Source organism: Panthera uncia, assembly GCF_023721935.1.
Source record: "Panthera uncia isolate 11264 chromosome A1 unlocalized genomic scaffold, Puncia_PCG_1.0 HiC_scaffold_17, whole genome shotgun sequence".
In the NCBI taxonomy this organism is placed as follows: Eukaryota; Metazoa; Chordata; class Mammalia; order Carnivora; family Felidae; genus Panthera; species Panthera uncia.
This window is the reverse complement of record NW_026057577.1, coordinates 57,011,623-57,035,971: the sequence shown is the minus strand read 5'-3', so window position 1 is coordinate 57,035,971 and position 24,349 is coordinate 57,011,623. Positions and strand designations below refer to the sequence as shown.

At 38.2% G+C, this 24,349-nt stretch overlaps 1 protein-coding gene and 1 pseudogene across 1 annotated transcript in view; one reads left to right on the top strand and one right to left on the bottom strand.

The window, feature by feature from the left end:
- The first annotated feature begins 1,474 nt into the window (after positions 1–1,474).
- TBCA (tubulin folding cofactor A) overlaps positions 1,475–24,349 on the top strand; it is a 77,765-nt gene continuing 54,890 nt past the window's right edge. The window contains exon 1 of the mRNA XM_049649697.1: positions 1,475–1,631. Within this exon, the coding sequence (XP_049505654.1) occupies positions 1,579–1,631 (53 nt within the window). The 5' untranslated portion in view covers positions 1,475–1,578. The remainder of the gene's footprint in view (positions 1,632–24,349) is intronic.
- On the bottom strand, positions 10,262–22,766 carry LOC125935048 (60S ribosomal protein L37-like; annotated as a pseudogene).

The window sequence follows — 24,349 nt, the reverse complement described above, 5'->3', positions numbered from 1 at the left end:
TAAACATTAAAAAATTTTTTTAAATACTTTTAATCCAACTAGGAGAGTAAGCACACCTTCATGAAGTACTCAAACAATAGGGTTTTTGTTTGTTTGTTTGTTTGTTTGTTTTTGAGACAGCGACAGAGAAAGAGTGTGTGCAAATAGGGGAGATGGGCAGAGGAGGAGGAGGAGGAGGAGGAGGAGAGAGAGAGAGAATCTTAAGCAGGCTCCATGCTCAGCACAGAGCCTGATGTAGGGCTCAATCCCACGACCCTGGCATCATGATCTGAGACAAAATGAAGAGGCAGACGCTCAGCTGATTGAGCCACCCAGGCATCCCTCAAACAATCGTTTTGTTAAAGAAATACACCAAAAATAAAATATAATATTGGGTGATTCAAATGCATTCAGGCAGCATTGAGCAGGCAGGGGTCAGTGATGGTAGACTTTCTCCAGAAAGTGGGATTTGATCTTGGATTTAATCTAAGGGTCTTGGGCTAGCAAGGTGGAAGAGTATTCCAGAGCTAGCCAGAAAAGCCAGAATGAGGAAATAAAGTGTAGGGAACAGAAAAGACAATCAGGTAGATGTTTTTGAAGGATGATACCAAGAAATAAGAAAACAAAGGAGGCTTTGCCCTGCATTCCTTGGGAGACTCCATCAGAAAGAGGCCGACTGGAGGTGCACTTCATTTTATGCAACAGACATGTTATTTGTAAGTATAAAACAAGAGTCAAAAGTTGTTAAGCATCCACTATGCGTCAAGTACTGAGATTTAATCTGAGTATCTACCCTGTAAAGTGGGCATTATTACCATTTTGCATACAAGGCAATGGGGCTCAGCAGCGAGATTAAGTGGCCTATGTGCCCCGTGTCATCTATTATACGGTGGAACCTCCAAAGTCACTTGGTTTGACCACGAAGCTCAAGCTTTTGTATGCCACACACATTTTTGTAAGTTGAATATTTAAGATACACAAGTGATGATTATTTGATAAATTCTACAGCCATTGCCTCTGTGAGGTACATACCTACAAACATGTTTTGCAAAGATCTGATGTAGAGGGCCAAGATTTTCTCGACTGCGTGCATGACAGTAGTTTATTTCATTAAACATACATTACCCCATTTGACACAAGATAATGACACCGAAAATATCTTTAATATAATTTTTAGGTCATTCCATACATTAAACGTATAGTTTCGCAAAGCAATGTCTACCTGGGGAGATACTGAAGTTTCCCACAACGCCCAGGCTGTGGACACCGGGAAAAGTGTAACTTGTGTCCAAACTAAAAGAAGGACTGTTCACACACTAAAAGGAAGGCTGTCCGAGCCAGACGAGAGCAGGGGAGGGCGGGTTCCAAGAGGGGGAAAGTGGGTGGAGGCGGGTGACAGCAGGTAAGAGGAGTGACCTGCCCGGGCCCGCTACCCCCCGACCCCGCCCCTCGGTGTAGCCCGGGGGCAGGGCCGCGCCGGAGTCTGCGCATGCGCGCCAGGCCGCGTCCACTACGCCGATACTACCGCCTCCTCCGCGCGGTCTTCCTCCACGGTTACGCCGGCTCTCCACCCCTCCTTCCCGCGGCGCTCGAGGGATCATGGCCGATCCTCGCGTGAGACAGATCAAGATCAAAACCGGCGTAGTGAAGCGGTAAGGGGCCGCAAGCGGCGCACACGTCAGCGCCTCCTCTCCTTCGCCTCATGGCGGCCCGAGAGGCCGGGCGGAGCGCAGGCCTGAGGCGGGCTCCCGGCTCCAGGCCTCACCTGGGGCTCCGCGGCCGGCGGGGCCGGGGCCGGGGCCGGGGCCAGGACGCGGCGGGGACGCGTCAGTGCCAGAGCCCCCGAGCTGGGACACGCCCCTCCCCCTGCCTTTCTCCTCAAGAACCGAACCGTTGGGCGACTAGGGTCGGCGCGGACCCGCCCCTCGGGAGCCCGCGGTGGGGGAGCCCTGGGAGCGGCCGCGAGGGGGGTGGAGGGGCGGCGCCCCGCAGCCGGAGGGGGCGCCGGTTTGGGTCTCCGCGCGGGTCTCCCTGCCCAAGTTGACTGGAGGGAGGCGGATTCAGTCCATTGCCTGCCCTCAGGTGGACACGCAAGCCCCTTCTGAAGTTTAGAGGGGACGCCGAGAGCCCAGCCCTCATCAGAAAATGAGGCCTTGTTGGGGCCCTGTGACCAGGAGAGGCGGGACTCGGAGCCTCTGAGAACTGGGACATGAACTTCCAGTACAGTCCTCAAACTTCTGCGGCCTGACTCTCCCCCGTCGGCTTCCCCGAAGCTCGCCCGGAGCCTGTGGATGCTGTTTAAGTAACTAGCCTGGGCAGGGCAGGCCAGTCCTGTAATTGGCCGTAGCGCTGAGTGCTGTTAGACCCTTCAGTGCTTCTTAGACCTTCACGGTTCAGACCCAGGGACACCAGACTTTTTGATGAGGCATTCCCAGAGAAAAGATAAACAGCCCGCTGAAGTAGCAGCTTATTTTGCAGCAGAAACAAACGTCTACTCCTAGCCTTCTGGCTTCTTGCTCTTTGCCCACTTCTCCTCCCTTTGTTATTGCCACCAGAGGAAGGGCAAGGCAAAAGGAAGGATAAATTCACTTAAATAGGTGCATTGCCTCTGAGGCTTAGCACAGTTTTGCACTGTATTTTCCTAGAAGCTTTACTGTCAAGGCAGTAAGAAGGTAGTATGAGTAGTAGTTAAATGCACAGCCTTTTCTCAGGTGAGACAGCTTGGGTTCAGATCTGGTTTCTGCCATTTATTACCTATTGTTGAATACATTACGTTGCACCGTGCCTCGGTTTCCTCATCTGTAAAATGGAGTTAGTACCCACACCTGCTGTGCTGTTATAACACAGCATGTGGCAAGTAGCCAGTGGCTGGTAAATGTTAACTAATAGTATTGTGTGTGTTCCTGTTTGAGAAGTGAGAAGCTGAGGTTTAGTGAAGTTAAAATGGAAAAACTAAATTTGTGCTACTTAATGGCAAAACAGGGAAACAGAACAGGGGAAAGTTTCCGATCTACAACTAAAGCTACAATGCTCTAAAACAGTATTTTTTTAAATGTGTGAAATAGGAGGAGAACTGACATGTATAATTGAAAGTGTAAATAATTTGCACTATCACTCACCTTCCGTTGTTCATTTTTGCCAGATTTGTTAGGTCGTTTTAGTAAATCTATTTGGCAGAATTACCAGGGTATAATGGAGAGTTCTTTAGGCCAAGAGTCACGAGAAATGATTCCTAGAGGTAGTTTTCGGTTAATTACCTATATCGCCTTGTCATTTCTTATCCTAATGATCCATACTAGTTTGTAAAGTTAGTTCAAGTAGTTATATGCTTATAATACATACTCTAGAGAAAATACACCCATTTAGATAATAAAATCAGTTTTTAGGCTCTCAAAAATTGCCAAATACTTAAGGAAACTGCTTGGAAATAAGGTTTGGTTTTCAGTTTATTTCACTAGTAGAGCATTATCAAACTTTAATTTCGATTCCTTGTACTTCAGTACAAAAAATTTATCATTTTTGTGGAACTCCTTCATAATTTACTTTTTACTTAAAATGTACATATTTACTCAGATTGTTTATGAATTAACGGAAATGTCTATCATGCATTTTTTTCCCATGGATTTTCTAATGAGCTACCCTTTCCTACTGAAAGGAGATATGTTCTTTAAAAAAAACCTGTAACTTCTGATTGTTCATTACTCATATTTTACCTTGGTAGACAACCATCTAAATCCATAAATGTTGTTCCTGATCTCTTTTGTTATTTTTTTGCCAGAAAATTATTTTTCTGTGACTCTTTGCATCTTTTGTCTTAGCGTTCTACTTTTTAAATTCTACATTTTACTTCAGTAAAGAAAAAAGTAGATAATCCAGATACAGCAACATATTAATAATTGGTGGCTGAATGATCATGAGCTTCTTTATGTTCTTCTCTATGTATATTTAAATTTTTCGTAAGGGGTGCCTGGGTGCTCGGTTGGTTAAGTGTCCAACTCTTAATTTTAGCTCAGGTTGTGATCTCACGATTTGTGAGTTCAAGCCCTGCATTGGGCTCCATGCTGACAGTGCAGAGCCTGCTTGGCATTCTCTCTCACTCCCTCTCTCTGTCCATTCCCTGCTTGCATGCTCTGCTTGCTGTCAAAGTAAATAAACTTTAAAAAAAAAAAAAAAAAGTCTTAAGAGGTATGCATTTCTCTCTTTAAATTTAGTTTCAAAGACTTGATTAGTTTCATGATTTGGATATGTTCTTGGTTTTGTGAGTAGGATTTGGTTCATTGGTTTCTTTCTTTCCTTTCTTTCTTTTTTAAACTATTTTTGAGAGTGTGCGCTTGTGCGCAGGCTGGGGAGGGGTAGAGAGAAGAGGACTGAGGATCTGAAGCAGGCTTTGTGCTGATGGCAGAGAGCCTGGGGCTCAAAGTCACAGACCCTGAGATCATGACCTGAGCCAAAGTTGGAGGCTTAACCTACTGAGCCACCCCGGTGCCCCTGTTCACTGGTTTCTTAAAGCAGTGGTCTAAAAACCATTTTCTTTTCCAGCACCTTTTTTCTAGTGAGATGCTTATTGCTCATAGACTCCTTTCTCTTCAGAAATGACAACTTTTAGGGGTGCCTGGGTGGCTCAGTGGGTTGAGTGCCCGGCAGCTCAGGTCATGATCTCAAGGTTGACGAGTTCGAGCCCCGTGTCGGGCTCTGTGCTGACAGCTCAGAGCCTGGAGCCTGCTTCCGAATCTGTGTCTCCCTCTCTCCCTGCCCCTCCCTTGCTCATGCTCTGTCTCAAAAAAAAAAAAAAAAAAACATTAAAAAAAAAAAAAAAGAAAGAAATGACAACTTTTATTTGAAAGAAGACATTTAAAGTCTTTCATGTCTCCCAATTACTTCAGTTTTCTCTCCAGGAATTGAGAGCCATTAGAATTATATTCTAGGTATTAGTCCTAGAGTTCAGTTTCGGTGGACTGGCCTAGGGAGGGTGGATCCTTAGTTTAGTGTCTGTAATCAATGTGCTGGATTACTTCAGGTGATCCAAAAGTTCCCTGTAGTGGGTTTTAGGAAGAAATCTGAGTAGGGAGGTGGAATGTTATGAGATTATGGAAATAGGCAATAAGTAGATGGTGGTATTTGGCAACAGAGAGATCAATAAATGAAAAATGTGAATTTCAGCATGTTGGCCAAATGGTGACGGCAGTGTAGAGATGGCAGCCACATTAGGAAACTAGAAGCAAGTTTCAAGGGCATTAGTTTAGCCCTAAGTAAACAAGCAGAACACTCACAGTACCCTAGATCTGAACAAACTTTGTTATCTCTCATGGTAACAAATGGAAAGGTTCTGATTGCCAGAGAGAGATTTTAAAAGAGAGGTTAGATCCCTGTGAACAAGGAAAGAGTCCAGTTACTAGGAATGGCTTGTAAGGTAAGAGTTAGACGGCAATGAGCCTAACTTGGTACTGAACCTCTGACTTGAGGAATCCCTAAATATTCCCTTCCAAGTAACAGGATTGTTTTTCCAGAGCTAATTCTGGCTGTGAGAGATGCATGCAGTTTCTTGGAGCAGCAGCAGCAGCCTTTGTTCACATGTGACTCGTTGTTAATGAGTATTAGTTGCTAGGTTTGAGTCTGGCAGGAGCATTTTAAAGGTACAGATTCATGTTTCAGGTGGATTGCTAGACCTACTGGTATCTGTTATTGGGTCACAGCTAATCTAGCAGCCCTAGCAGGGAGTTACCAGATACCACTCCAATTTTCTTTTTCTCCAGTGCAGAACTGAAAGTTCCCCCTTCCTCTTCCCTTTTCTTGATGTCTTGGTAGCATCGGTTGTCCCAGTTTACCTGGGACTAAGGGGTGTCCAAGATGTAGACCCTTTGGTGCTAATAGTGGGAAAAATCTCAGGCAAACCAGGATGATTTGGATTAGTGCCTCTTGTGTAACTAGCTAACATAGCACTGTTATGTGTGTGCCATGATTTATGTGGAAACTATTTGCTATTACAACTGTGAATCCAGTGTTTTACCTTGCTCAAATTAAAACTTAACTGGGGCACTTGGGTAGCTCAGTCAGTTTAAGCATCTGACTTAGGCTCAGGTCATGATCTTGAGGTTCGTGGGTTTGAGGCCCGCATTGGATTCTGTGCTGACAGCTCAGAGCCTGAAGCCTTCTTCAGATTCTGTGTCTTCCTCTCTCTCTGCCCCTCCTCTGCTCACACTCACTCCCTCTCTCTCTCAAAAATAAATAATAAACATTAAAAATATTTTTTTAAAAAGCCCTTAACTGTGTCCTATAAATAGGACTCCTTGCCAGAGTAGTTTTCTGTATTAATTTAAATTGTTAGTGATTTAGAAAATACTTTAGAAAATGTTAGTGATTTAGAATTGTTAGAATTGTTAGTGATTTAGAAAATACTACTTTCACTAAAGTAGAAGAAAATACAGGCTTGATGTTTTAAATGTTGATATGGTATTTCAGCTCAATGACATGTCTACTGTAAGTTCCCAAATAAGATTTGTGTTTATAAAATAAAATGTTTTTACTAGATTTATGGTAAATTCAAGAAATTCTTCTGCAGAAACAAAATGTTTTCATCTATTTAACATAAAACCTATTTTTGATAAAGTTTGCTAAACTAGCCCACTGGTAAGTGAATTAATTGATTAAAAATACTTTTTTAAATATATCTTTTTATAACCATTTTGGATTGGTAATGGCTTAAAATCCAATGTGAACAAAGAATGTTAGGGCATTGGAAATAGCACTGACATTGGCCCATAGTTTTCCTCTGATTAAATGAAAGTGACACCAGTAGATTAGAATGAGACTAGGACAATTCACACTGCAATTGTGTTAGTTTAACTTTAACAATCTTTTAACACTCTTGTTTAAATGTAGCTGACATACCATAATTACAAATCTACAAGCCTTGATTATAGAATTTTACATCATGAATCAGTGGGGAAATTGTATTGATTTTTTTTATATATATATAAAGCAAGCACCTTTCCGAAACTCTGGCGTCTTCCTGAGTTTTATACCTTTACCTCTGATATACAACTGTGTATAACACATATATACTAGGTACAGCAAACATAAAAACAACATACAAGTTAACTAAAATTTCCATGTTAAATATATATTCATATATAATGTATATAATATATTGACATACATTATGTGTGTATACTGAATATATATATTATACTGACATAAAAGTAAAAAATAGGAATGACACATATTTGCCTAGACATAGATGTAGTTTTCCTCCTCTAGCTCTAGAGAAATATACTTCTTATATTTAAAGTAAAGATGGGTAGAAGTATGGTGGACAATATCTAGGAGAGTTTCAGGACATAGCCCTGTAAATTTCCTGTACGCTTTAGTAGCTTTTTTATCTTCTCTTCTCCCACATCATATCCCCTTTATTTGAGTTAAAGTTAAGTTCAGCTAAAATGGCCAACTTTTTGCCTTGAAGTTTAGCCAACTCCTTTTGGAATCTCTGTAATATATTCAGCTCTCCAAAGCACTGGTCAAAGGCAGTGTCAAAATGGATTGCAGGTGATCAGCAATCTTCAGGATTGCCACCTTCTGCCAACTACTTGGCAAGCAGTGACTTTCAGGAACTACACAGCTGGCAACCAGATGTCTTTTCAAGCTGGAAAGAGAGAAAGCTAAGGCCACTCATGACTGTGGTTTTCCCAACACAAGCTATATTATTCTATAAGTTGAATGTGGAAATGAAAGATCTTTTGACCTGAGAGAGAGAGAGTGAGAGAGTGGATGAATGAATGTATTCTGTCTTCATTGCATTTTTCATTTGGTAGGAAATTTTGAAAACCTGTAGTGAGCAAGGTTGGAAAATTTTGTTAATAATAACTAGTCCACAATAGAAAAAAAAAAAGAAAAAAATAATAACTAATCCACAACCCTTAGAATATAAATGCCTGGGTGGGGGCGGGTGGGCGCCTGGATGGCTCAGTTTTTTGAGCTTCCAACTCTTGATTTCAGCTCAGGTCATGATTCCAGGGTTGTGGGGTTGAGCCCTGTATCAGGCTTGTGTGCTGAGCATGGAACCTGCTTGGAATTCTTTCTCTCTCTCTCTCTCTCTTCCCCTTCCTCCCCCTTCCTCCCCCTTCCTCCCCCTTCCCCTCCCTTCCCCTCCCTCCCTCTCCCTCTCCTCCTACCCCCCCCAATTAAAAAAAAATTTAAAGAAAAAGAATATAAATGCTTGGATGTGTGATTTCAGAATTCCATTCCCATAATATATTTACTATTATGATGCTGTCTTATTTGCCCAAGTAGACCTGATTTTTTTTTCAATATATGAAATTTATTGTCAAATTGGTTTCCATACAACACCCAGTGCTCATCCCAAAAGGTGCCCTCCTCAATACCCATCACCCACCCTCCCCTCCCTCCCACCCCCCATCAACCCTCAGTTTGTTCTCAGTTTTTAAGAGTCTCTTATGCTTTGGCTCCCTCCCACTCCGATCTCTTTTTTTTTTATCCTTCCCCTCCCCCATGGGTTTCTGTTAAGTTTCTCAGGATCCACATAAGAGTGAAAACATATGGTATCTGTCTTTCTCTGTATGGCTTATTTCACTTAGCATCACACTCTCCAGTTCTATCCACGTTGCTACAAAGGGCCATATTTCGTTCTTTCCCATTGCCATGTAGTACTCCATTGTGTATATAAACCACAATTTCTTTATCCATTCATCAGTTGATGGACATTTAGGCTCTTTCCATAATTTGGCTATTGTTGAGAGTGCTGCTATAAACATTGGGGTACAAGTGCCCTTATTCATCAGTAATCCTGTATCCCTTGGATAAATTCCTAGCAGTGCTATTGCTGGGTCATAGGGTAGATCTATTTTTAATTTTTTGAGGAACCTCCACACTGCTTTCCAGAGTGGCTGCACCAATTTGCATTCCCACCAACAGTGCAAGAGGGTTCCCGTTTCTCCACATCCTCTCCAGCATCTATAGTCTCCTGATTTGTTCATTTTAGCCACTCTGACTGGCGTGAGGTGATATCTGAGTGTGGTTTTGATTTGTATTTCCCTGATAAGGAGCGACGTTGAGCATCTTTTCATGTGCCTGTTGGCCATCCGGATGTCTTCTTTAGAGAAGTGTCTATTCATGTTTTCTGCCCATTTCTTCACTGGGAGTAGACCTGATTTTTAAATAACATCAATGATATGAATGATTCAGAGATCATTTATTTAGCAGCTTCACTCAGAACCTACATGGCTAATTCACCTGGTATAGTGTTGATACATAATAAATGCTCAACAAAAGTCTTTTCAGTGGACAAATGAATGAATGGAACCTTAGTCTGTAAGGATTTGATGTAATAAGCCGTGGGGAGGTACTGAATCAATTACAGTATGACAGTGTAATAGTTACTATAGCTATTTATTGTTGCAGTTGGAGTTAAACAAATGGAGTCCCAGGCTCCACTTAATACATGCTACATATGTGACCCTGGGCAAGTTATTTAATCTTTAAAAGCCACAGTTTTCGGGGCACCTGGGTGGCTCAGTCAAGCATCCAACTTTGGCTCAGGTCATGATCTCACAGTGTGTGAGTTCTAGCCCCATGTCAGGCTCTGTGCTGATGGCTCAGAGCCTGGAGCCTGCTTCAGATTGTGTGTCTCCCTCTCTCTCTGACCCTTCCCCACTTACACTCTGTCTCTCAAAAATAAATAAACATTTAAAAAATATTTTAAAAACCCACTGTTTTCTTAGCTGAAAAATGGGTTAATGATAGATAATATCTTTCTTACATTGTTAAGAGAATTAAGTAAGGTAATCATATAAAGCATTTGGCCCAAAGCCTGATTGTTACTAAATATTTAATATGTTAACTGCTGTCATTATTATCATCATCACCATTCTGTAGACATACAAACAATGTGGATAGAGGACGTAAAGATGAATGTTTGCCAATTAGCTGGATAGACTGTGGAACTTGATTTCTTTTAAATTGTGATAATTTGTTTTTTAGTTGTTTGTCATGTTCACTCATAGGCTGCAGAGAGAGAAGGGAGGAATATGAAGCTTGTGTTTTTGAGTCATCTGTAGGACTTTATAATGGTCATCCTTCTATAAAATAGCTGAGGCAGTGATGTTCTACTTCCCCCAAAATCTGTTTATATCAGTGACCTTGTTTTTTAACAGTTTAAAAAATACTGTCACTATTAACACAATATAACAAGGCCAATTTCACTCTTACTGCACTTTTGTAAAGTTTATTATAGGGAAGAGTAGTCAAGGGAGTGAGTTTTTGAGATACCTTATTCTAAAATCTATAAATGACTCGCCACAACTATCAAAATACATTCTTACATGTATTTAAAAACCAGAACATGTATCTTATTAATCATTGAAATCCTTAAGATGAATTGGATGGCACAACAGCTACCCTTTTGGGTTTAGGTAGTGTTCCTTCATGAATCCATGCCTAAATCTTCAGTATACAATTTTAGGTGCCTCATTCAGCCAGTCCCAGTGGTATTTCAGCTTTTAGCTTTGGCGCTCCGGTTATACTTTTTCTTATCCTTGGCAGGACAGCCACATTTGCCACAGATTGACTTCTGAAGGTGGTAGGCCTTAGAGCCGTAGCAGGGTCACAGCTTGTGTGTCTCATTGCTGTGTTTTCCAAATGATGATGTCCCCTCCCTTGTTCTGCAGCTGAGACCAAAGAGCAATGTTCTTACAATTCTAATGCTGACTATAGTTATTTCCAAACCCTCCTTTATCTTTTGTTTTTAACTGAGTTCCCTATTCATTGTTGTTTTCACCTGTGCTAAAGAAGCATCTTAGGGAACCTTATGTGTGTATATGTATACACAGATAATGCTCTGACTCAGAGGTTGTCTGTAAAGGTTATCAGAACAAGGTAAGCATGTACTTTTTGACTGAATGATGCTCAGCTTCTAAATAGTACTAAATGGCATCCTTTTAGTATGGCATCCATTGCCTGAAAAATGTCTACACTCTATGAAACTTTTGAAGACCTCTCATCTACTGAAATGTATTTCCACTTAGGTTACTGGTACAATATTGTATTTTGATATCCCAACCTAGGATGTTAAGTTCTAAGGACTCTGCATTATGTCAAGATATACAAAGATTTTCTTAAGGCTATGTAGTTCTTCTCACCTTTTTAGGGAACAGAGGGGTAGTGTATAATATATTGTTTTTCACAAAGTAGGAATTTAATACATACTTGTCAGTTGAGTTAAGGAATGGACGAAACTAGAGAAGAGGTCAATTATATGAGGGGGAACAGCTCAAGGATCTGAAAACAGAAGTTTCTAACAGTGAGAGACTTTGAGATGAGGAAAGTTCATGAATACTCTAGTTTAACTTCAAGAGCAACAAAACAGCTCTAAGTAATCACAACCCTCACAGGCTTGTCAGGATAGTACTTTTTTTTATTATTATTATTTTTTTTTATTTAAAAATTTTTTTTAAGGTTTTTATTTATTTTTGAGACAGAGCGAGACAGAGCATGAATGGGGAGGGGCAGAGAGAGAGGGAGACACAGAATCGGAAGCAGGCTCCAGGCTCTGAGCCATCAGCCCAGAGCCCAACGCGGGGCTCGAACTCATGGACCGCGAGATCGTGACCTGAGCTGACGTCGGACGTTTAACCGACTGAGCCACCCGGGCGCCCCTGGATAGTACTTTTATTAGAGAAATAAAATAAATACATTTATATCAAGGATTTGTTTAAAAGTTAACACTTTATAGCATTTTTTAAACTATGAAATGGCTATTATAGAAGCCATTGGAGGCTACTATAGAAGAAAAAATTTTTTTAATGTTTATTTATTTTTGAGAGAGAGAGAGTGCAAAGAGGGGAGGGGCAGAGAGTGAGGGAGACACAAAATTCTAAGCAGACTCCAGCCTCTGAGCTGTTAGCCTGACATGGGGCTCGAAATCATGAACCGTGAGATCATGATCTGAGCCGAGGTCAGATGCTTAACCAACTGAGCCACCCAGGTGCCCCAACTATAAAATTTTTAATTATTAATATTCGATCAAGAAAGGTTTTGGGGTGCCTGGGTGCTCAGTTGCGTGTCTGACTCTTGATTTTGGCTCAGGTCATGATCCCAGGAGTGTAGGATCAAGCCCTGCAAAGGGCTGTGCACTGAGCATGGAGCCTGCTTAAGATTCTTTCTCCTTCTGCCCCTCTCTGCAGCTCATGCTCTCTCTCTAAAATAAAGAAAGAAAGATTTTGTAGTTTACCTAGAACTAACTAGAACACTCTCTTTATTCTAATTTAGTAGAGGTAGGTGTGTGTGTTACCTATTAAAATATAAATTAAGAAATTTAACTTTTAAATAGTATAACTATTCATAAATTCATAAATATTCATACCTATTAAATATGTGTGTGTTACTGCCCATTGTTAGTTTACTTACAAAAATAGGCTCACCCATTCCAGGTTATTTTGATTTTTTTTGTTTTTGTTCTTTTTTAATCTAAGATAAATAGTAGGGATATTGGTAAATTGAAATCTTAGGGGCAGTAGGTGGTATTGCAGAGAAACTAAAAATAGCAAGTTTTGGGCTTAGTCCTTAAGGAATGTGTGCTTTTAAGTTATGCAGTGTACATGTATCTGAATATTTATTCTTAGAACTTCAAGTATTACTTTATGTAAATCCCCAATCTCTAGCTTTACCCTGAGCTTTGGACTCATTTTTGAATGAGGAGCACCTGGGTACCTCAGTCAGTTAAACATCCAACTCTTGATTTTGGCTCAGGTCATGATCTCATGGTCGTGGGATTGAGCCTCATGTCCAGCCCTGGGCTGGCAGCGTGTCTCCCTGAGACATGCTCTCTGTCCCTCTCTTTCTGACTCTCCCCTGCTCACACACTCTCTCTCAAAGTAAACCAAGTTAAAAAAAGAAAAGAAAAGAAAAGAAAAAAGAATCTGTGGCCATTAAAAAAAAAAAGAATGAATGTCTTACTTTAGTATGTTTTTACTCCATCTGACACCAAACTACCTTCTCAAATCTGATGCTCTTCATGTTTTCTTTTATGAAGAAAAATAATTATTTCATGTATACAAACAAATCTAAAGGAAACATAATAAACCTGAAATGAAACACTATAGGCACATTTGAAGTGCCCCTTTCTGAGTCAGTTCCTCTCCCTCTTTGCCTATAAGTAATTTTTATTCTGAAATTTTTTTTTTATCATTTCCATGCATATTTTAAACTTTTAATTTATATTGGAGATATATAAGCCATATTATAGTATTGTTCTGTGAACTTAACTTTATATACAAAATATATCTGGAAGGATACACAGGAAATTAGTCATATTGGTTATCTCCTGGAAGGGAAGCTATACAACTGAAGGAAAGACCAGGATGGGGGAAATTCTTATAATTTTAAATCATGTGTTAGCTCTCAAAATATAAACTAAGAGATTTAAAATTGTAAATAGTATATTCATAAATTCATAAATACTCATCTATTAAATATTCCTATTTAACCGTAGAAATCTTACTTGCTTTTTATGCATATTCATGTTTCTGTTTTCGAGACTTACTCATGTTGAAATGTAGCTCTAATTCATTCTCTTGTGTGAATGTACTAGTATGGTTTTTTTTTCATTCTTGTCTTGATGGATATGTAGGGATTTTTTTTCCCACTCAGTGTTTCACTTTTATAAACAATGCTACCATATAATGCTTTATTAAATATAGTTCCTAATACACATGTATAACAGCTAGTGTAAGGCAGAATTTCTCAAGAAGTGGGCCCTGAGTGGATTATAGATGTACGAAAAGAGCTTTCCTTTAACCTTCAGGATGGCCAGGTGTGGCAAGAATACCATGGGATATATGCGGGAAGAGCCTTTTAGACTGAAGAAATAGTAAATACAAAGGCTTAAAAAAGAGAGCAAGGTTGGTTAGTTTGAGGAGCAACCAAGTGAGATAGAAGAAGAGGGGTAGGAGATACACCAAAAAGTAGGAGGGAGAGCGTACAGTTCTTATGGGGTCTAGTGTGTAAGGACTTGAGTCTCAGATCAAATGGTAACCCCTCTGTAGAAGTTTCCCTGTCTGTCTCCAAAGTTAGTGTTTCCTTGTCTGTGTTCGCAAAGCATTTGTCTGTTATTAGTTTTGGTAAGGTAGTGCTAAACATATATTATCTGTTCATTTCACTAGACTAGTGGTTTCCGAAGTATGGTCCAGGAAGCCCTTGGGGTCTCTGAGACCCTTTCAGTGTGTCTGCAAGATAAGTTATTTTCGTAGTAAAACTGAGACATTGCCTTTTTCACTTTCTTTTGTTCACAGTTGTACAGTGGAGTTTTCCAGGGGCTATATGGTATGTGGTATTGCAATAGACTGAATGCAGAAGATAGGAAAATGTAGATGCTTCTATTAGTACAGACATTTAAAAAATTTGCAAAAATGTGAAACATTTAAGTGAATTAACAAATATATTTAATTTTTTTAATTTTAAAAATATTTTAAAATTTTCTTAGTTTTAATTTCTAATAGAATAAACATTAATAGATATAATTCATATAAATAAAAGCTCCTTGGGGGTCCTGTGATAGTGTAATTTATAATAAGAAATACATGTTTGGTCCCCCTTCCCATTCCTGACACAGAACTCCTAAAACTTTGGAATTTCCTTAGTGAAGAAAGCAACACAGGTCTTTCTCTGTGTTAAGGAGATGACTTTTGAAAAGCCCCTAGGTAACCTGAGGTTGGAGTTTGTTGCCTGGGAACCAACAGTGATTAAAGAGTTGGAACTTTTAGTCCCATCCCCTGACCTCCAGGGATAGGAAAGGGGCTGGATGTTGAATCAGTTACCAGTGGCCAGTGAATTTATCTTGCTTTTTTATTTTATATACTTTTATCATTTGTATATTGCTAAGGAATTATATTGTTTAGTTTTTAATTTTTAAGAAAAATATCTTCTGAGACCTAGTATTTTTTACTGTATGTTGGTAAGATTTATCTGTATTTTTACATTTCAGTGCAGTACATCTGTTTTGACTGTTGTGTCCTATTAAATTGTGATAATACCACAGTTTATCCATTCTTCTATCAATGGGCATTTGGATTGTTCTCATTACTAACTGTGTTTCTGTGTGTGTTCTTATTCATGTCTTTGGTAATGGTATATGAGAGTTTTTCTTGGGTATTTATCCAGGAATGGAATTGTTGGGTCATGAGGTATATGAATGTTCTACTTGGTTAGGTAATGCTAAACTGTTTTCCAAAGCATTTGTACCATTTTAAAATTTCAGTTGCATTGTATGAGAGTTCCTTTTCTTGATTCATATCCTTTCCAAAACTTTGTAGACTTCTTAATTTTACTCTAATAATACTGTTTTTATTTACTTTTTGTATTGTAGAAAAATTAAGTTATTTGGTTATTTTTTTAAACAAGCATCCCCATAGATAGAGAGTAAAGGAGGTATGAGGTGGCTGCCCCTAACCAGATACTTAATCACCTCCTTCTCCCTTGTATAGAATAATGTATATGCCTCAGGCAACCCAGGGTTTTTTTTACCTGGAGGAAGGGGAGGTCCTTTGGAAAGTGTCCATTTCTGGGATGCTGCATTCTGTATAGGATACCTTGGGGGTGAGGGGAGACTTGCAGGTGGAGAGGTCTGGGTAATGGGTCCTGAAAACCTGCTTGGTGCTGGGTTGATCAGAAGCTGAGGCTAACGAAGCCCAACAGTATTACTTTTTAAACCATCTTTTCTATGTTACTGTGTTAATTCTTTTGAGTTTTTTTTTCTAGTTTTATTGAGATATAATTGACATATAACATTGTTTAATCCAAGGTGTACAACATAATTATTTAATATATATATGTGTGTGTGTATAGCAAAATGATTACCACAATAAGTTTAGTTAATATCACTTACCTCACATAATTATAGATTTGTTTTCTTGTGATGAGAGCTTTTTAATATCTACTCTCTTAGCAACTTTCAGATATATAATACAATATTGTTTTGATGGTGACTATATGTAACCATACTGTACATTACATCCTCAGAACTTATTTATAAGTGGGAGTTTTTTTTACCATTTGTCTACCTTTACCTATTTTTGCTCATCCTTAACTCTGGCAACCACCAATCTGTTCTGTATCTCAATGAGTTTGGTTTTTTAGATTCCACATAAAAGTGAGATCATACAGTGTTTGCCTTTCTCTGTCTGGTTTATTTCACTGAGCATAATGCCATCAGTGTCCATCCATGTTGTTGCAGATGGCAGAATTTTCTTCTTTTTGTGGCTGAATAATATTCCATTTTTTATGTATATATACAGTTGACCTTTGAACAGTGTGGAGGTTGGGACACTGCACAGTTGAAAATCCACTTATAACTTTTGATTCCCCCAAAACTTTACTAATAGCCTACTACTGACTGGAATCATTACTGATTCCATGAACAGTCAACTAACACATATTTTGTATGTTCTATGTATTATATGTAGTGTTCTTTCAATAACAGGCTAGAAAAAAGAAAATGTTATTTTAAAAATCATAAGAGAAAATACATTTACAGTACTGTACTGTATCAGTAAAAACCTCGTGTATAAGTGAACCCATGCAGTTCAAACCCTGTGTTTCAAGGGCCAGCTTATGTATAGTACCACATTTTCTTTATCTCTTCATTTGTCACTGGCCACTTAGGTTGTTTCCATGTCTTGGCAATTGTAAATAATGCTGCAGTGAACATGGGAGTACAGATACCTTTTCGAAATAGTGATATCTGTTCATTCTGATACATGATACCTTAAGTTCTTAAGTTTCGCATTTCTAGAGAAGGATTTTAATTTACTGTTGATAACGTTTAATTTTTAACCCATTCCATAAATTTTGTAATTGTCCTCATAGGTTTAAAAATCTAGTAGATGTACATATCCTTAATCTTCTCTACCTGTGGGAACAGGTGTTTGTTTCTATTCATTTATATTTTCTTTTATATATCCTATTGGAATTAGAAAATATATAGGTCTCAAAATAGATATTTTTATTTTCTATATTTATATTACTCTTTTTATTTAAAAAAAATTTTTAATGTTCATTTTTGAGAAAGAGCATGAGTGGGGGAGGGGCAGAGAGAGAGGGAGACGCAGAATCTGAAGCAGGCTCCAGGCTCTGAGCTGTCAGCACAGAGCTTGGCTCAGACACACAAACCTCCAGATCATGACCTGAGCCAAAGTCGATACTTAGCCAAATGAGCCGCCCAAGTGCCCCTATATTACTCTTTTTAAACTGTTGTGGCATTTCTAGTATTAGATTAAATAAAAGTAATGTCAGGAGTCAACTTTGGCTTTTGTTTGTAAAAAGGATAATTCTTATAATGATTTTCTGTCTTATAAATGGGCAGTATTGTACATATACTTTTTGATAACTCTGGATCTTCATTTGTAACATCATGTAGTGAACACTGTGGCTCTTTTCTCAATATCTGTTTTTTCTTTTGAATCTGCCTGCAGTTTCATGTCAGTATCCACCATCCTTATCCACATACACCTAGCCATGTTGTTTGGGGTAACTGCTTCACCTCCAGCTGTAGTAGTGGGCCTTTGAGTGGTTTTAGCCAATCAGATTCCATTTTCTGATGATGAATTAATTCCAGGTGGACATATAATTTAGGCTGGTCTAAACAAGGTACATTTCAGAACTCTTGCTTAGAATTCTGGCACAGAAGTATTCCGTGGCTGGCAGCCTTCCTTTAGCACTGGAGAATCTGGCTTTGAGAGGAAGCTTGTGTTATGGATGGCAGAGTGAAGATACAGAGGGAAATTTCTCGATGATGTTAACTGCTGAATCTGACAACCTTGAAGCAGATCCTCCCCTGGATTTTAGTTATACAAGTCAAAAAATTCGTATAGTGTTTAAATCCCTTGAATTGAAATAATGTTACTCGCAATAGAGTAGTAATTGAGATCCTTACTCTGATTTTTATATTATATTATTTTATATTATATATTATATTTTTATATTATACCTATGTATCATGAGTAATTCCCCTTTACTGGAACTGGCTAGAGATTGCCTTCTCTCCTTTCTTTATTTTTGTTTGTTTTGTTTTGTTTTTGTTTTTTTTTTTTTTGTAAATTCTGTTGTTTGGGCTCAACTTTGGCCAGTTTCCCTCCATTTTCAGTGTCCTATATTGAGGTCTTATTCTCTGTGTAAGAGGTAGGGAAGAACACTGTCTTCCTTCATCTCTCAACTCTTTTTGTGCAGTTCAGTGCTATTCTTTTTTTTTTTTTTTTTTTTTTTGAGAGAGAGCGCAAGTGCTAGTGGGGGAGGAGCAGAGAGAGAGAGGGGGACAGAGGATCGAAGCAGCCTCTGTGCTGAAGCAAACACCAGACAGCCTGATGAGGGGCTGAAGCTCAGGAACCATGAGATTATGACCTGAGCTGAAGTCAAACACTTAACCTTCTGAGGCCACCCAGGTGTCCCAGTTCAGTGCTATTCTTTGGTTAGGAGGGAATGGAAGAGAGAAGAGGAAGGAGAGGAAATGTCAGATAACCTATCTTGCCTTGAAATTCCAATAACCCTTGTTCTTACAGACTCTGCCCTTGCTTCTATTCCATTTGCTCATCCTACCTCCTATAAGGTAAAAGAGTCACCACTTCTCTGGCAAACACTGTAATGAATTAGAAGGCATTCTTGGTATCCAAGTTGAAATTCTGATTTTTTTATTAGAACCATACATGGTATTCATAGTATTCTGTCAAAAGTGTTTCATGCACATTGAATACTTACATACTTTAATAGGCTTTTATGGGACAACTTAACAAAACTTAACACCAAGTAATACCATTTTTCCTATGAAAAATATGTCTACTGAGATCTCTAGAAACCTGATTATAATAAACATCTTTACAGTATAACTGAGGCCCTAATTGGAGAATGCTTGCATTATACTGTGTTGATAACTTGGTTTCGTGTTTACTGTAAATTTTTTTCTGTCTCTTGCTTTCATGTAATATTATCAGCTGTTTATGTGTCTCTTACTATTCCTGCTTCTAATAACTTCTCTTTACTTCTGTCACAATTCCTTTTGCTACTGCAAATCTGTTTTAGGGGAACTCAGACTGTTTTCACTGATTTCTGGGTAGTGATATGAAAATTAGGAGTGTCAGAAGTCTGCTCTCTAATTATTGCTTTACTTGGACTAGACTTTCTTTCTCTGGCTAGTGTTGTACATGAATCTCCCCTAGGATATAAGCTCCATGAAGGCAGGGACACATTCTCCAGAGGTCTGGTACAAAAAAGACTCTTGGTAAATACTGTCAAATGAACCAGTTACTCTCTGTGACATTAAGTTTCTTGAAAACAATAACTGTATCTTACCCTTCATCTCCCTTTAAAATATTTTAAAATACATTAGAACAGTTTTTTGAACAATTTTCAGTATAGACATGGTATAAAACTCCAAAGGCACAAAAAGATACTCAGTGAAATATGTGTCTGCTGCCCTTGTGTACTAGCCACCCAGTTTTGCCCTCTTGGACCCAACTTCATTATTCATTTTTTAAAAATTATTTTTACATTTTTATTTATTTTGGGGGTGGGGTGGGGCAGAGAGACGGGGAGACAGGGTCCGAAGCAGGCTCTGCGTTGAGCACAGAGAGCCCGATGTGGGGCTTGAACTCAGAGGCTGCAAGATCATTACTTGAGTCGAAGTCAGATGCCCAACTGACTGAGCCACCCAGGTGCCCCTCATTACTCATTTTTGTGTATGTGTGTATCCTTCTAGGGATATTTTGTGCTTGCAAAAGTATCTACATTTATGTCTTTAAAAACATAGGTTTTGAAAAACAATTTGCCCGCCCCCACCCTCAACAGAAACAGAAAAGAGAGGTAGATAATTTGTTCAGGATTACTCAGCTAATTATTGGTAGAGCCAGAGCTGGAAAACTTTTTGAAATTACTACATTACACTCTAATCAGAATGACTTCTCTATGCTAAACTGTTAAAAAAAATTTTAGATTTTATTCAGTTTGGTCCTTGAAGATTCAGTTTTATCATTTGAATTTCAGTTTTTAAACAATAAATTTGTGATATGTAAAGAATAATTTTTGGTTATCCTAGAACTAAATTAATTGAACAAACAGGCAGTTTTACTTTGTGAACATTAATTTTGTATTCATTTCTATGTTAGTGTTCTTACTTAGGAGAACACGTGAATTGTTTTGGTTTCTGAGAAGACTGATCTTGATTTCTCCCTGCTGGAGAAATTTTGGAGAATATTCATATTGTTGAAAATTTTAAGATGGAAAAAGATTAGGTATACAGATGTGCTGAGCAATTTAAATCTTGAACAGAGTCCTAAAAGAAAACATTTTTCAAATACCTAACATTCGAAACCCTAAAATCCAAAGGGAAAAAAAATCTAAACTTTATGTTTCAAAACATAATTGTCAAATTATTGCATTATTGCCAAAGAATCTTTCTGGCCAGATAGACTTAAGAAGAAGCAGAAAAAACTTTAAAAGACCAATAGCACCTTGCTAGCACATTGCTAATAAGGACTAATAGGTACTTAAACTGATGAAAGTGATTCAGACAACAACATATTAACCCCCTACTGTGCCATGTTTTAAGCTGTTAATAGACATTAGCCTTTTAAAGAAAGACTAACACTTTATATTAGTTTTCTAAGCTTTTGATACATTAGTGAACTGTTAGAGCCACTTGCTATATTTGAATCGTATTGCTCAGTGCATTTTCCAGAATACTTTTGAGAATAGCTAACTACTCTGAAAGTTTAGATTCTATGTGTCTTTGACTTCTTGATGTAACTAAGAAATAACTTTATGTTACATTTTGATTACTTTAACTATTTTTTGTAGAAGTTCTATGAGAGGAATAAATGCTGATAATATTTTTCATTGACAGAGAATATTAGATATAGGGAAAATGATTATTCTTAGGGTTTTTTTTATTTTTTTAATTTACATATTAAGGCCAGAATTTTTTCAAAAAATTTCCAGTAGTATTATGTTTGTGAAATTATAAATGTTATGTATAATTGGTTAATTTCCATAAATACATCTAATTCCTAAATATGTGGCCTCTAAATGTATGTATGTATATATGAGAAGAGAGGATTTTAAAAGTGTAATTTGCTTTAAAATGTAAACAAACTTTAATGCTGACCTCTTACAAATTAGAATCGTAACTTAAATTGTTGTTTGGTTATGATGCTTTTATAGCTGTCTGTAGAGATTAATAAATAGTTTTTGGATGTTTTATGTTTGGTGTTTCACAGTAATTTCAGTATAAAGCTAATAGAGATTTCTTGTGGTTTTTAGAATAATTTTGTCTTAAACTGCATGAAATGTTGAAGAATCTATTGACTGTATTAAATAATGTTGTAATGCATGTGATTTGGATATATTAATTTACAAAAAATTGAGGGCTTTGATAATTCTTTAAAGTAAAAACAGAAGCAGAGTACCTAATTTGTTGTACAGATGGTACATTTTTTTTGTGACGACAGAAATGAATGAGACATACACAAAGTGCATTTCTCTTATTTCTCATGCCTATTCAAAACCAAGGGGAAAAAATGAAGAAAAATATTTAATTGAGATTGCCTTCTATAGTTTGTGGACTTATTATCATGCCTACCAAGTTAATATTTGAAGAGTAGGTTTAGGCCTAGGAATTGAGTTCATTATTGAAGGTAGTATTGGGGCATAACTTTTTGCTAGCATGTCTTTTGATTAAGACCAAGTTATACCAGTTGATCTTCCTTATCCTGGATAGATGTTTTCTATGAAGTTAAAATAAGATAAATCCCTTTTCCATATTATTTTAGTATCAAATTCTCCAATTTAATATCCCACTTAGCTGGAGGGTTTTTGTTTTTTTTTAACTTATAAGATTTTTCTTTAAGTTTGTATGTCTATTCTGAGAGACAACACGAGTGGGAGAGGGGCAGAGAGAGAGAGGGAGAGAGAATCCCAAGCAGACTCCACACTGTCAGTACAGAGCCCAAAGCAGGGCTTGAACCCACGAAACAGTGAGATTGTGACCTCAGCTGAAACCAAAAGTTGCATGCTTAACCAACTAAGCCACGCAGGCGCCCCTAGTTTTGTTTCATAAATTAGAAATAAACAGTAAACAAGTATTTAAAAAAAATTGTTTTAATGTTTATTCATTTTTGAGGGACAGAGAGCATGCAAGCTGGAGAGGGGCAGAGAGAGAGAGGGAGATAACAGAATCTGAAGCAGGCTCCAGGCTCTGAGCTGTCAGCACAGAGCCCAACGTGGAGCTCAAACTCATGAACCGTGAGATCATGACCTGAGCTGAAGTCAGATGCTTAACCCACTGAGCCACCCAGGCCCCCCGAAACAGTGAACAAGTCTTGAATGGCAAGTTTGAGACATTTCTAAAGACTGAAATTCCCTACTGAGAACCAAATGGGTGAAAACTGTTCGTTCTTCATATGCAGGTTTTACTACAGTTAGGACAGAGGTAATCAGTAAATTTGGAGACATCAACAATCATTGCTTTCCCCAGCAGCAAGCATACAGAGGTTCATCTTCCTTTTAGTTTTAAATGGGTACCACAGCCCTTGAAAATCCATGTGTTTCTTTCCATAGGAAAAATATTTTCCAGTAAGCAGAGTTGAACAGTTTTGGTGAGGGGAGATAAAAGATACTGACTTTTATCTGTGATTGGTACCACCCTGGTAGCTGCTGCTGCTCCTGCTGCTACTGCTACTACTACCACTGCCAATCTGTACTGTGATAAAGTTTCCCAGGCCTGAGGATTCCTTCATTGGATTTATCTTAACATTACTGAACAGTTACTATGTATAAGGTGCTATGCCAAATACTGACTACTGTTCACCCGAACTTTGTTACTGAATTTTTGCCAAAATCGACCCATACACCATCACCAATTCTTAGTTGAAAGAGCATTGGTAAGTGCTGTGTAACACATAACATGTAATATCCTAACCTAACATTCCATAACATCAGATGTTCAGGTATACTCATTGTGAAAATTTAAACTAGTGTCTTCCTTATTTGATGGTAAAATTGTGAAGTTAGTGATACTTCACTTATAATACAGCGTTACTGCTTAGATAAACAGATAAAATAAGTTTGTACCTAAGTTATATTAATTTTAGTAGTAAACACAGATTTGGGTTCCTAATAAATGTTACAGCATTGTTTTGAATTTCAAATAAATACAAGTACTATTTTGAAATCAGCAAGTGATGAGAAAAATGTTATAAAGGGAAGGCAGGCATATGTTGCTTATATAATTAATTGACTTGCTGAATACTAATGTTTTCTGCTTCTAAAATTTCTTCTCACTACCTCCTGCCCCCCACCTTTAGCTTCTTTTTAGCTTATTTTGGCAACATAAAAAGGTGTGGGAATAGCAATGTTAGTTGATACATTGTAGCTTGTACTATGTGCCATCCATTACCTAAGCATTTCATGTGCGTTTCATTTGACCTTCACAGTTCTTATGTGAAGTAGCTGCAGTGAGCTCTATTTTACAGATGAAATTGAGTTTAAGTAATTTGCCCCGTCAAAAAAAAAAAACAAAAACAAAAACAGGAAGTGGGTAGACCCAGGGTGAGAGCACCTGTTGAGTGATCCCAGTGCACTGACTATATACCTTTTTATACCTTGACAAAGTTATCAAAGGGATAAGACTAACTAGGTTATTAGGTATAGATAGATAAATCACATATTCTGTGCTGTAGGAGCTTGTGGTGTTAAAGAAAGATGAATAGCATCTAATTAAAGACAGAATGCTTTGTGAGCTCAGATGAGGTTATGACAAACTGCCTCTAGGGCAGGGTTATTCAGCCTTGGCACTTTTGATTTTTTGGTCTGTATACTTATTTATTGGGGGTTGGGGAAGGTTGTCTTTTACATTGTGAGGTTTTTAGCAGTACCCCTAGTCTCTACCCATTTGATGCCAGTAGCACCTCCCCACCTCAAACACACACACTTGCAACAAACCAGAATTGTCTCCCAACATTGTCAAATGCTTCCTTGGGAGATAGGGAATAAAATTGCCCCTGTTGAGAACCACAACTCTAGAATTAGAGAAGGCTTATCACATGTGACATTTGAGCAGAATCTTGAGGCCAAATGAAAGTCACATTCTAGATAGAACTATATGTATAAAAACAGGGAGTTGTGAATTGGTATATTACATATGGGAGTCAATAAGATGTTTGTGATGGCTGCAGTGTTTATGGTGTGGAGACCGAAGAGTTAGTAAGAGATAAGTTAATAACATAAATTAGGACCCAGTCTTGTATGTCGTACTAAGAAGTATGTAGATTTATTTTCTACAAGTATGAGGGAGCCACCATAGATGTAGGTAAGTGACAAT